Raw genomic sequence first — 13,417 nt, forward strand, 5'->3', positions numbered from 1 at the left:
ACAATAAAAAATTATTTCTAGACTTGGTTAAGATGAAAAGTAGTCAAATTAAAGGTCCTATCGGTCAATCATGAATATTGTTTTGATAATATAGTTCATGCTACCTTTTATATATTGAATTCTTGTTTTGAATGTATAGTGTAGTCGTTAGAATGGCTCGGGGATTTGACCTAAAACTAAAGTTTGCATTATTGAGTCATCAAGTTAATTTATGGGTCACTCGGTCAATCATGATCTATATTTTTGTTTGCAATAATTTTATTTTTATTTATTTTTAATTCTAATTTTGAACTAGTCATATTTAGAATTTATCAAATCACCATCAAATTTCATCAAGTCAAATAAATCATGAATTTAAAAATATTAATCTCAAAACCGATTCAAATTGAAACTCAATCTAGATTATACTCTGAATCATAAATTTGTCCGGACAACCTATTGGCTAGAACAATATTAAAAAAAAAAAACTAAAAAATGTTGGAAAAACACTTTGCACACAAACACAATCTGGCCACTGTGTTCATTGTTAATAGCCAATCTTCTCGCACAATAAAATGACCTCCACAACCTTGATGTCAAATAATTTAACTCTCCAATTAAAGGATATTTGTGTCATTTTGTTCATTAAGTATTTTTCATGATAAAAAAGAGGAAAAGGTGACACGTATTGAGCACGCTTTGTTGCTCCACCGTCTTCAAACAACATGTGCAACTGATTGGAGCGGGAAAAATGTTATTCTAGGGTAGCATAAGCTTCGTTTAGGGATAATTTTTAGTATTCTAAAATTGAGTGGGGGCAAAATGGTATTTTGCTTTTTAAATTACAACATTGCCCTTTAAATTTTTTGTTTTTTTATCCTTACCATTAGGGTTAGTTTCGTATTCTAACATATTTGGTGCACAATAAAAATATTTACTTACCCTTAGAGAAAAACACACACAAAAGGAGGCCCATTCCATGATAGACAATTATCTTGCACAGCAAAATAACCTTCGTGACCTTGATGCCAAATAATTTAACTCTCCAATTAAAGCGTATTTGTATTATTTTGGTCATGGTTTGTTTTGTAATTAGTAAATAGGGGTGAGCTTCATTAAGTATTTTTCATAATAAAAAAGAAAAAGAAAAGAAAAGAAAAGAAAAGGTGACACATGTTGAGCATAAGTTAGCCACTTTGTTGTTTTCGAACGGCGCGTGTGGCTGATTAGAGTGGAAGAAAATGTTGTTTCGAGGTAGCATAAGTTTCATCTTGACATCCCTTCCTTGGATATATGACACACGCATTTATAGGATCTTTGGTTTGTTGGCGGTTGCTAGCTCTTTTTTTTTTCTTTTCTTTCCTCTCTTTTCCTCAGTTTCTACGCCCTCCTACTTGATTTTTCAAGACAACCCCTAAACTTCTATTTCTTTTTTATTTAGCCCCTCTGTTTTTTGTTCTATTTCTTTTTTTTAATAATTCATTTAATTAGTTTTTTTTGTTTTAAATTCATCCTTTTTTATTTTTTTGTTTTATCAAATTTGGTTCTTGATCTTTTAATTGTTATTTTTTCTAGGATGAAATAATTATTTTAAATTGCATTTTTTTTATGAGTCCACCCTTCTTATTTTTGTTTGCCTAATAGATTTAATCCTCATTCTTTTGATTATTGTATTTTTGCATTGCAAAAATTTCAAAATTGGAATTTTTTAACCTGATTTAATTTTTCAATATTTTATTGGTTTGGATTTGACCTTCGTTGATCCCGTGTCTAAGATTTCACGGGTTGCGGGCTTTGAAAATTAACATGGTTTCACGAGGTCTCCCAAGGATTGCTTTGGTTTTTTTTTTTTTTATCATTTTTCAAAGCTAGTAATTTTTTTTATTTCTTCCTTTAAAATTTATTTAGTTGGGTATTGAACTCTCTTTTTTTTTGCATACTTTTTATGACCTTTGTTTTATCATTTTTTTTAAAATTTAATTAGGTTAGCTAAGGTGTTTTTATTTGTTGTACTTTGTCATGTTTTTTATTTTAAATAAATTTTATTCTAGAATTAAATTGAATTGATTTATTTAATATAGACATATATGCTCACTTCATTTTATCAAGTGACACATGCAACTTTTTCTTATGTTGTTGTCTAGAATTTTTCATTCAGATTTGAACCGTCTCAACAAGTTTTGTTTTTGTGTTTTTGGTGGTGAGTGATGTCCACAATGGAGTGGTGGTGAGTTTCCAATGATTTTTTTTATTTTGTTTCTTGGTGTAATATTGATAGCTCATTTGTTTTGCTTGATTCTTGCCAGATTTTTTTTATGGTTCATCTGTTATTGTTGCGTATAATTTAAGTCAGATTACTAGACTACTCGGTTTTATTGGATCTAGTCGAGTCAATAATTTTAGTATCATGTTTTTCTTGGTTTTTTAATAAATATTATCGTCGTATTGGTATCTCTTTGATGTGCTTAAAATGTTTTTACCAACCCGCATTGTAGCGCGGTGAACATCTAGTTAGTAAGAGTGTGTTTAAGAACGCGATGCAAATCACATTTTTAAAAATTTTGATTTGCTTTTGCTTCTTTTTAAAAAATAAAAAAAATTATTTTAATATATTTCTAAACGAAAAATACTTTGAACCATCACCACCACTACAATCTAAAAAAAATTAAGCATAATGCATTAGATAGATAATCACCAAGTCTTGGAGGGTAATCTTTAATCTCTTCCATCAGATATGGAGTACATAGAGCATGTAATAATAATAATAATAATAATAATAATAATAATAATAATAATCATCATCATCATCATTCATCAAATGTTGTACTCCTCCATACATTGATTTGAAAGGTGTTTCTCTCGAGCAAGGCTGGCCGGGATTGCCATGTCAGATCTACAACTCGACTCGGAAGTGAAAGATAATTGGCTTTTACTTCGGGTTTGTTTGGCAGTGTGGTTGCGGTTGCTTTTTAAATAGCTTTTCGTGCCAAAATGCATGCTAATGATGTTTTTTTATTTTTTAAAAATCATTTTTGACATCAGCACATCAAAATGATTTGAAAACACTAAAAACATATTAATTTGAAGTTAATAAAAAAATAAAAAATTTTCAAATTTTGTCAAAAGCGCTTTTGAAACGCAAAAACAAACAGGCCCGAACGAGATCTATGCTTTCAAGGCTCTTCATTTTGATTGCTTGGTAAATATTTGACTTGGCGTACAAAATATATGTGTCTTTACCTAAACAAACAAACATGTCCTTCCATGCACCCTTTTTTTTATTATTATTTATTTTTTTATTTTTTTTATTTATTCTCTCTCAATTCTTTCTATTCCCAACATATTTCTGGTGTTTTCCATCAAGTGCCGTCCTAGCAAAAGTGAATTTGAGTTGAATATTTGGCATCATTATTTTCTAACCTTATGCATCCGCCTAGCTATGGTAAGGAAATTATAAAAGAGGATTTATGCACTTTTATTAAACCCGGGTTGGTTCCAAACCCGGTAGGGTGACTAAAAACCCGATTGATATATTCCTAAACCAGATTGTATGTCAAAAAAATCAACTCAGAGTTGATCGGTTTGGCCCAATGAAACATTTTAAATATTTTTTCAGAACAATACTGGTTTAATATTCTTTATAAGAGAATTAAGTAACTCGATGGGTCAACTCCACTCCAAATCTGGTTTATTAATAAAGTGAATTTATGATGTTCGGGTAATTTATCTTGTTTTGCTAGAAGAGCATATCTTTGCTTGGGCCCATCATCATTATTAGCTTCGGCACCTGACATTTTTCAATTATTTTTCTTGTTTGATGCTCTAAAGCTGAAAGAGGGTATTTCAGAGGTAATAATTGTTTAATGGCATTTTTCATTTCCATACAATAATAATTATTTTTAAAAATAAAATGTTTTGAAACGACACCAAATTTTTTTTGAAAATGCGGTGCAAATAATAATTTTAAATTTTTATTGTATGTTTTAGATTATTTTAATGTGTTAATTTTAAAAATAATTTTTAAAAAATAAAAAAAATATCATTTTAATGTATTTCAATACGAAAAATTCTTTGAAAAGCAACCACAACCATACTCTAATTAATATCTTTAAAAGCTAAAATTATTGTCAAATTTGATGTTACATACTTACAGCCTTTTTTTTTTTTTTAAGGGTTTTCCCCTTTTATTTCAATATTTCTCATTGAATACACCTATAATAAGCCATATTAGTTAATAGAAATTTATCGCACTACAAAAATATTATAAATAATGCATAGTTTGTCTTTTTTACAATGTCAATAAAGGTTCTTTGAACCACATTTTAAACCCAACATCTTTAATCTCTTTTTAAATACTTCTTTTTTGTATTATAACTTTTACAAATTATTATTTTCCTCTTAAATTAAAAAAAACCTTTTTTTTCAAAATTAAGATTTTTGATCAATTACAATTAGAGTAAAATTAAATTTTTTTAATCATAAATTAATATTTATGAGATACGATGTAATTAGTTGATAAATAAATTGTATTATCATAATCCAATTCATGAAAAAAATTTGTGTACACCAATTTCATACTAGAAATAGAATAATTTAGTTGTTAATATCTATTTGGTATTATAATAGCTTTTATTTTTTTAATTTTTTTTACTTGAAAAAATATCACATTAATATTTTTTTATATATTTTTTAATGTGTTAATATTAAAAATAAAAAATATGATTTAAATATATTTTCAATTGAAAAACTTATTCTTTTATGTTCAAAAAATCCAAAAAAAAATGAGGGAAAATAAGCAAAAACAAGGAGGGTAAATTAGTCACATTACAAAGTTTCAAAATAGCCGTTTTATAAAAAAAAAATTGAAAACCATAATAGTCTAATATATATATATATATATATATATCCATTTCATAAAGTAAGCAGAAGTTTTTACCATATCAGCATCGCAAGCAACCCCTTCCCTTCCCCCCCTCTCTCTCTCTCTCTCTCGCGTGGAGCTTTCTGCTAATAACATTTCTTTTCTTCTCTCAAACGGCAAACCATTTCCAACGACGCTCCTATTTCCAAAAGATGTTTTTTTAAAGAAAAGGGTTCCGCTTTCACTACTTCTTCATCAGCTTCAGATCTGGGTCATAGATATCTCTCTCACTTGGCAGATCTCTCTCAATTCACAACTTCATCTCTCGTAAACAAAATCGAAGAAAAGAGAAGCGTGTGATAAGATCGGGATTTTGTTTGAATTTCGTTTCATGTTCTCTTTTGGATTTGAATTCTCTCCTCCTTGTAAGTAATTGTATTTTTATTTTTTTGAATTAATTATTTTTTTCGTTTTGCATTGTTAATTTTTTTCGTTTTATTTGTTTATTTAATCTGTGTGTGAAGCGGTGGTGATAGATAGATCTTGAAAATTGGCTCCCCAAAGGCGATCGCAGCGCCACATGGGCGGCCAGATGCAGCAAACCAATGCTGCTGCTGCTGCTGCTACTGCAACCGCACTTTATGATCATGCCGGCGCTGGTGGGTCCTTGGGTCCCACTAGTGATGCTGGCGATGCGGTTATGGCTAGGTGGCTTCAGTCTGCCGGCTTGCAGCATCTGGCCTCTCCCATGGCTTCTACCGGCATCGATAATCGCCTCCTCCCTAATATTTTAATGCAGGTATGGACGGAAAATGTAATTGATTTTTAATTCGCTTTCGTTGTAAATTAATGGTGTTTATTTGGATTTCTATTTGAAGTGATTGTGCATTTAGGATCAGAAACAAATTTGGAGGTTTTGTTGCCGAGTTATGTTTGGAACGTGGACTTGTGTGCTTCTTGTAGTATTTATGTATTAGAAACTATGTTAAGTAAAGCGAATGTGGATGAATGAATTTGTGGTTTTCCTTGGATCTGAGTTGGATGGTTATGTTGTCTTTGTTGAAGGGTTATGGAGCGCAATCTGCGGAAGAGAAACAGAGGCTTTTCAAGCTTATGAGAAACCTCAATTTCAATGGAGAGTCTGTTCCCGAGTCTTACACCCCAACTGCCCAAACTTCAGCTGGTGTTTCTTCCTCGGATGGCTTTTATTCTCCAGAGTTTAGGGGCGATTTTGGAGCTGGGCTTTTGGATCTTCATGCTATGGATGATACAGAGCTTCTATCTGAGGTACTGCATCTAACTTGGCGGGAGGAATTTACTTATATTGCTTTCAAGAGTCCCGACCTTAATATGAGCAACCGGTAAAGGATTCAGTTCTTAACACCAAATTGTTTACTTTAACTAGATTATAGGTGATATTGTTATTTGCTTCTCCTCCTCCACGTGTCAGTGTTGTGAAACTCTATTCCCTTGCAAGAATGAAGAACAAGAGGAAAAGGATTAACTTTAGCTGTCTATGCGATGATGCTCTTTAAGATAGTGATCTTGCTTGAACCAATCCACTCTCACATCTGTCCACTAGTGGGCCTATAGCTCTTATGCTGTATTTTTTTTTTCCTTTTCTCTCTCAAGGTGAAGCTGCCAGTAACTGAATTAATTTGACAGTAAGTAGATAGTAGTTGCTGATTCTAGAATTGGATTCAGGAGTTTAGAATCATCGAGGCAATGGAATTCTGATAAGTCCTCCTCTTCTTGATGGATTCTCCTTTAGCCATTTTGGCTTGGCAGCTTATTACTTCATATAAGCGGATGCATCTGTTGGGATGTTCAGTATTGTCTTCCTCTCTCTCTCTCTCTCTCTGTTTGCTTGATATTGGGAGGATACTGCCCCTTATTCCACCTTTTTATTGATGTTTTCATATTCTTTTCAGCATGTCATCCCAGAACCATTTGATCCATCACCATTGATGCCTGGTGCTTCAAAAGGATTTGAAAATGATTTCAACGTGAATAGTAGCAGACAACAAAGAGAGCAAACTGATGCAGATTTGTCAGTTCCGTTCCCTACTAATGAAAAAGAGAACAGCTCAAAGGAAAATAATGTGGCTAAAATTAAAGTTGTGGTAAGTTGATTTGTAGGGTAGCAAGATTCTGTGGGTTTTCATGATTTCATTTATGTGCCCGCATGAAGAAACATGGTAAAGTTGTGAGCACAAAATTTTGGTGTGAAAACTTGTCATTTTTGTTGGGTGAAGAATTGCATCATCACTGATGATATAGACATAAAACTCTAATTTTAGTTAATTCATTGCTACGTCTACCAAGTTCAGTTCTCGGATTCCCCTAATATTTTGCTCTAACTTAAAAAACTAGTATTGCTATTTTTTGGTATTTAGGAGAAGCTATCTTAGATGCATTGTTTGTTACTAAACCAAGTCAATCCCAAATCTGTGGTTTTTTAAGCAGAAATGTTGGAACCAAGACTTTATGAGATGTGCCATGGGCAACAATGCTTTTTTTTTTTTTCCAGAAAGTATTTGCAGAATCACATTATACTAGCTAGCATGACAGACCGGGAAAACCTTTTTAATTTTTGTTGGTCTTTCACGTTCTAAATCCTTTTTATCCAGCCTTAGTCAATCCTGGCATATGGATGATATCCTGTTTGTTTTTGTTCTGTTTTCCATTTGATTCATTCACAAGCATATGAGAAAGTTGCCTGGAAAGCTCTTAATGATATGATATCTGTGCCATAGGTACGTAAAAGACCGCTGAACAAGAAAGAGCTTGCTAGGAAGGAGGATGACATTGTAACCGTGTATGACAATGCTTTGACTGTCCATGAGCCCAAGCTAAAGGTTTGTTTCCATGATGTTGAAAAAAAGTCTTACAAACAATATTTTTGTTAAGATTTTTCAGATGCCAGTCGATTTTTTTTTGTTGAAGTAGTCCTGGCAGACTTCTCTTTCTCTTCATTTGTCATTTTCAGAGGACTGATATTTCATTCCAACATGGTAGGTGGATTTGACTGCATATGTCGAGAAGCATGAGTTCTGTTTTGATGCTGTTCTAGATGAGCGGGTCACCAATGATGAGGTAATGTCTTTTCTGTCAGGGATAGAAGTTGAAATGTAACCACCACTATGAATCATGCTTGCTTTTAGTTACAAGAATGTGAAAATATTATTTCAGTTAAGAGAATGTGTGAATCATGAGAGTAATTTTATGACCAATAAGCGATATATTTTATGCTTGAATTCAGCTCAAATGACATTTTTTGTTCTAATCCATTCGTCTTTCTGTCTATTATTAGTGAAGTAGTTCCTTTGTAATTTTTTATTGGTTAGCTCAAAGAAATGATTGCTTCCCTCTCTGAAACAGGTATATCGGGTTACTGTGGAACCAATCATCCCCACCATTTTTCAGCGAACAAAAGCCACATGTTTTGCATATGGTCAGACAGGTAGAAATCCTTTCTTCTTTTTTTTATGGATGCTTGCTATATTTTTTCCTCGTTATGTCCATTTTTTCTGTTGATACATTTTCTTTATAAACCGTCCCAGGTTAAGTCTTTGGATCAATGTTTCTATGAATTCTGAAAAAAAAAAAAAATTCCATACAGCACTTTCACTTGTTTTCACCTTCTGCACATTTGTTTTGGTTTCCCTGTGGTGGAAGCCATGGAGGGGGGTGTTGATTCATTACTTATCTCGACTTCGAAGTTTTTGTTTCAAAGATGCTGCCTCTTTCTGAAGTCAAGTTCAGTTCAAACTCTTCTGCACAGCTGAAATCCTGATGCTGCTTTTATTTCAGGTAGTGGTAAGACATTCACAATGCAGCCCCTGCCTCTTAGAGCTGCTGAAGACCTTGTTAGATTGTTGCGTCAGCCAGTTTATCATAATCAGAGATTCAAATTGTGGCTTAGCTTTTTTGAAATATATGGTGGAAAACTCTTCGATCTTCTCAGTGAAAGAAAGTTAGTGTTTCCCTGTTCAAACTGGTTTATTACATATTTTTTTCCTTAAAAAAACTGTCTTCAGAACTTGGATATCTATTAGATTCAGTTTGTAATGGGGCTAAATATGACTTGAAACCTTGGCTGATATGATTCCTCAGTCACTGTGTTCTGTGGGTGCTTGCTATGGTGACTTAAAAGTCACATTTGTACAAGTTTCTCCAGTGCGGTTTGTGGCATAAGAAGTAAGAAAAAGGACTTTTTTTCTTTAACAATAATTCTATAATATCCATTTGCTTTGTAATTTTACCTACACTTTGAATCTGTAACATCCATTTATAGATGGTAATTTCTTCACTTTTTTTCTTAAAAAAAATTTGGGCTAGCTTCGTAACTTGAGTTAATTGAAGTGTAACCATAGAAGCAGCATTGTCCCTTGTCAAGCAGGCATTATCTTTTCTGTATGTTTTCTTCAGAATAATTTTTATGTATGTGTTCATTCATGTGTCTAAAAGTCTTGAAGTGTGAATGGTTAATGAGTTCAACCACATATGCTGAATTCAATTGTTCTTCTCAATTAGGAAACTTTGTATGAGAGAAGATGGTAGGCAACAAGTTTGCATTGTTGGACTGCAAGAATTTGAAGTTTCTGATGTACAAATTGTCAAGGAATATATTGAGAGGGGGAATGCTGCCAGAAGTACAGGATCTACTGGTGCCAATGAAGAATCTTCAAGATCACATGCTATTTTACAACTCGCCGTTAAGAAGCACAGCGAAGTAAAGGACTCCAGGAGGAACAATGATGTGAATGAGTCTAAAAGTGGAAAAGTAGTTGGGAAAATTTCATTTATTGATCTTGCTGGCAGTGAACGAGGCGCAGACACCACTGACAATGACCGGCAAACAAGGTACCCTTTATCTGAACCATACTCTTCATCTCTTCTTTTGCTCTAACTTCAAGTTCATTACTCTGGTTTTTGTTAATTACTGACTCTACTCCATTGCTTGAATTTTTAAGAATCCATTTATTATTTCATGTCAATCAAATACGATCTGTTGATCAACAACATCAAGGCCTGTTTTTGCTGCATGACTAGTGTGCCAATAGGGCGGGTTTCCCCAGATTTTTTTCTCTTTCCAGCTTGGTCTGTCTAAAGAATTTGGGGACAGGAAATACAAATTTCTATGGTAGAGATGCTAATTACTCATTTATTATGTCTGAAGCAGTTACTTTGTTTGGTAAAGTTAATTTTCTGAAGAAACCTTCAGGATTTTAAGGTAAACGAGTTTACCACGTAAGACAAATAAAATTTCAAAATTTCCTAGAATGAATTTTTTCAAAGATCTTCCCATTCTTCCTGCACCTCTGTCAGGCAGTGTTTAACTATTCAATGGATTTTGGTTTTGTGATGAAGACTAGTAATGCTATCTTTTGCAATCTGGTTGCCTCTTTGGCATTGCATGGTTAATTGGGGCCATCAATCAGCTGAGTATCCCATACACATGTTTAGAATTCATTGAGCTGGAGGTGGGCGAGCTAATTTTCTTCTAATTAAGGTGCTGGATTTTAGCTCGTATTAACTAGGTTTTTTTTAGGAGAGTCAGGTCTTGTTATTTTTTTGGTATCTTGATCCATTGCATTATGTTTGCTGTGGGGGTAATTTAAAGATTCAGTAAGAGATCCACATTAAGATTTCTCTAAAACTTGTGCGTTTTTTTCTGGTTCCTGGCACCTAAACTAGCAATGCCAGTCTTGTACCGATGGGATTCATTCTCCATATGCTACATAAAACAGCATAAACTAGATTGGCATTATCATCTTGCCTGATGTCCATCCTCATGACCACTGATGATGGATATGTTATACTCGTTGCAAAAAGTTTTCTTGTCTGATGTGGTAGTTCAACAATCACTATGGCTTTGGATTGTTGTTGGGAAGGCAGTTTTGCACTTCCTGATGCTCCATATGGTTTTTTGCAGGATTGAAGGTGCAGAAATCAACAAGAGCCTTTTGGCTCTCAAGGAGTGCATTCGTGCTCTGGACAATGACCAGATCCATATACCATTCCGAGGGAGCAAGCTCACAGAAGTACTCCGTGATTCTTTCGTGGGCAACTCTAGGACAGTTATGATCTCTTGCATATCCCCAAATGCCGGCTCATGTGAACATACACTCAATACATTGAGATATGCAGATAGGTAAGCGTGTTCCTATTGCTTCAACTGAAATATAGTTGCAGTGGTCTCCTGTCCCTTCAATGATAAGCATGCTTATTTAAATGACAGGGTTAAAAGTCTTTCTAAAAGTGGAAATGCAAAAAAGGATCAGGCTGTAAGTTCATTACCACCAACTAATAAGGATGCTTCCTCTACATCATCTCTGCCAGTCTCTGCTGATGTTGATGGTGTTTATGAGCAACAAGAGGTCAAAGTGCCAGATATGGGTAGAAGGGTTGTGGAAAAAGAAACTCCATCCTTCAATCATACTGTTGATTATGATAAACAGCCCTCAAGTTTTACATCAGGTTTTTCATACAACGGACGAGAAGAAAGCGGGTTGACTTCTGGCTTAGCAGACAGGGAGAGGTATGAAAGTAACAGTTCCTTTGGTGGCTTGACTAGTCAAAAGGTCCATTCATTGTACACCCAGCACTCAGTTGATACAGAAGAGAAAGCGCCGAAGGTGTCACCAACCCGCAGAAAAGGATCCAGAGAAGAAAAATCAGAAAAATCAGGGAACTGGTTGAAAAAAGATGGCAGTGGACCTGATCTCCCCACTGGAAATTCGAAGCAGCAGAATACAGGAAACTTTAGTGCAGGTAACACTGGACCTCGACAGTATGAACCTTATCCTCCCCCTGATGGGAATATAAATGCAATACTAGAGGTTGGTAATATATACGGTATTTTTACTAATTTTTGTGCAGTCTAGTTATAGATATTTATTGTGCCCTTAATTGATAATCTTTTTGTGATTTTCTAGGAAGAAGAGGCCCTAATCGCTGCTCATAGAAAAGAAATAGAGGATACAATGGAGATTGTTCGTGAAGTAAGTGAACCACCCATCCACTTGCTTTGCTTCCTTCTGTTTTAATTGCATGATCACCATCAGTGTGCTAATGTTGTGTGTGGCTTTGTGTACCAGGAAATGAAACTGTTGGCGGAAGTTGACCAACCAGGCAGTCTGATTGACAACTATGTGACCCAGTTGAGCTTTGTGCTCTCGCGCAAAGCGGCTGGCCTGGTTAGCCTTCAAGCACGCCTTGCTAGGTTCCAGCATCGACTAAAGGAACAGGAGATACTTAGTCGGAAGAGAGTTCCTCGTTAATGCAGCACTTGTGTTGCCTGCTACACCCGAGGCATCCTGCCCTGTCTTGTAATTTCTCATCTCATGTATTTTACAACAACATGATTTTGTCCTTGTTGATCCAATATAATTGGCTCCAGCAAAGGAGATTTAATCTCAATTACCTGTATATAATTAATTCCCTTTTATGAACTTAAATTTGACTCTTGCAGTCAGCAAGCGGGGGAATGGTGTTTGGTTTTTGTCAGTGTCTAATGCAACCAACTGGACTACACATGGACTGTGCTCAAGGACAAATGTTGCTGTAGAAATCCTGGCTTTTGGCTGTTGTGGCGGTGGGGATTCATGTTCATTGATGTTAATGGGTGTGTTAAATGAGATTGTGTGGACGAGTTTGATGACATGTATGGGTTTGTGGCTTGGGATGTTGTTCAAGGTAAGTTTCAGGAAATTGAAATTAAAAAAAAAAAAAAACAGATTGAAATAGATACTGTATAATTCCTTGGTCTTCTGCAATTACCTTTCTTCCAATTGTGAACCGGATTGCTCCTTGAGCTGACTCAACATTGTATTTAATCGTTAATAGGAAAAGAGAATTTCAAGCAATATCTCAATCAGTTTGTTAAGCTCAGCTTAACAAGAATAAGAAAGAGAGAAACAGAGAATGAGAACAGAGGAATAGAAGTTTCGTATTAAATTTTCCGTGTTGTATACGTAAACTCCACTGTCTATTTATACTACCCTTCCCATGCTTTACACGTTTATTTCCATGGTTAACTAACTTCTAACTGACTCTAACGGTTCACACAAGTGCCCCACGCCACCTCCTTGTAACAACAATCCAGCTGTAACAATTCAGCTGTAACAATACTCCCCTCTTGAATGCATTCTTGTCCCATGAATGCTAAGTAGTGCTTGTCAAGAGTGTTGCGATGCTTTCTGGAAATTGTTTTAGTAATTCCTCCAGGTCTTCCCAGGTAGCATCTTCGGGAAAAAGATTGGACCATTGAATTAACCCTGCTGTTACTGCCCGATTGTCCTTCTTCATTATCTTTCTATCTAATATGGCTATTGGCACAATCTGCATCCGTCCCTCCTTGTCAGTCCTTGGCAATTTAGAAGAAGTGATTGTTGTATCACCAATCTTCTTCTTGAGTAAGGAGACATGGAACACTGGGTGCACCAAACTTCCTTCTGGCAGCCTTAACTCATAAGCCACCATCCCGATTCTGCGAATAATTGGATAGGGTCCATAATATCGGGGGTTGAGTTTGAGGTTCCTTCTTAATGCCACACTATTTTGTCGATAAGG

At 34.7% G+C, this 13,417-nt stretch overlaps 1 protein-coding gene across 1 annotated transcript; it reads left to right on the plus strand.

The window, feature by feature from the left end:
• The first annotated feature begins 4,905 nt into the window (after positions 1-4,905).
• On the plus strand, positions 4,906-12,711 carry LOC18101800 (kinesin-like protein KIN-13A). The gene is made up of 14 exons (XM_024607324.2): positions 4,906-5,265; positions 5,365-5,639; positions 5,906-6,127; positions 6,772-6,963; positions 7,597-7,698; positions 7,859-7,936; positions 8,222-8,303; positions 8,654-8,816; positions 9,377-9,706; positions 10,779-10,997; positions 11,085-11,685; positions 11,782-11,847; positions 11,944-12,174; positions 12,318-12,711. The coding sequence occupies exons 2-13, from the start codon at positions 5,421-5,423 to the stop codon at positions 12,124-12,126; spliced, it is 2,457 nt and encodes an 818-aa protein (XP_024463092.2). The 5' UTR covers positions 4,906-5,265; positions 5,365-5,420; the 3' UTR covers positions 12,127-12,174; positions 12,318-12,711.
• Positions 12,712-13,417: the final 706 nt, after the last annotated feature.

This window comes from Populus trichocarpa, chromosome 8 (assembly GCF_000002775.5).
Source record: "Populus trichocarpa isolate Nisqually-1 chromosome 8, P.trichocarpa_v4.1, whole genome shotgun sequence".
Classification (NCBI taxonomy): domain Eukaryota; kingdom Viridiplantae; phylum Streptophyta; class Magnoliopsida; order Malpighiales; family Salicaceae; genus Populus; species Populus trichocarpa.

Coding starts and splice junctions, on each gene's coding strand:
- LOC18101800 (XM_024607324.2), top strand. CDS start 5,421: ATGGGCGGCCAGATGCAGCAAACCAATGCTGCTGCTGCTGCTGCTACT. Junction 6,964..7,596: donor TGGCTAAAATTAAAGTTGTG/GTAAGTTGATTT, acceptor TCTGTGCCATAG/GTACGTAAAAGACCGCTGAA. Junction 10,998..11,084: donor ACATTGAGATATGCAGATAG/GTAAGCGTGTTC, acceptor TTTAAATGACAG/GGTTAAAAGTCTTTCTAAAA.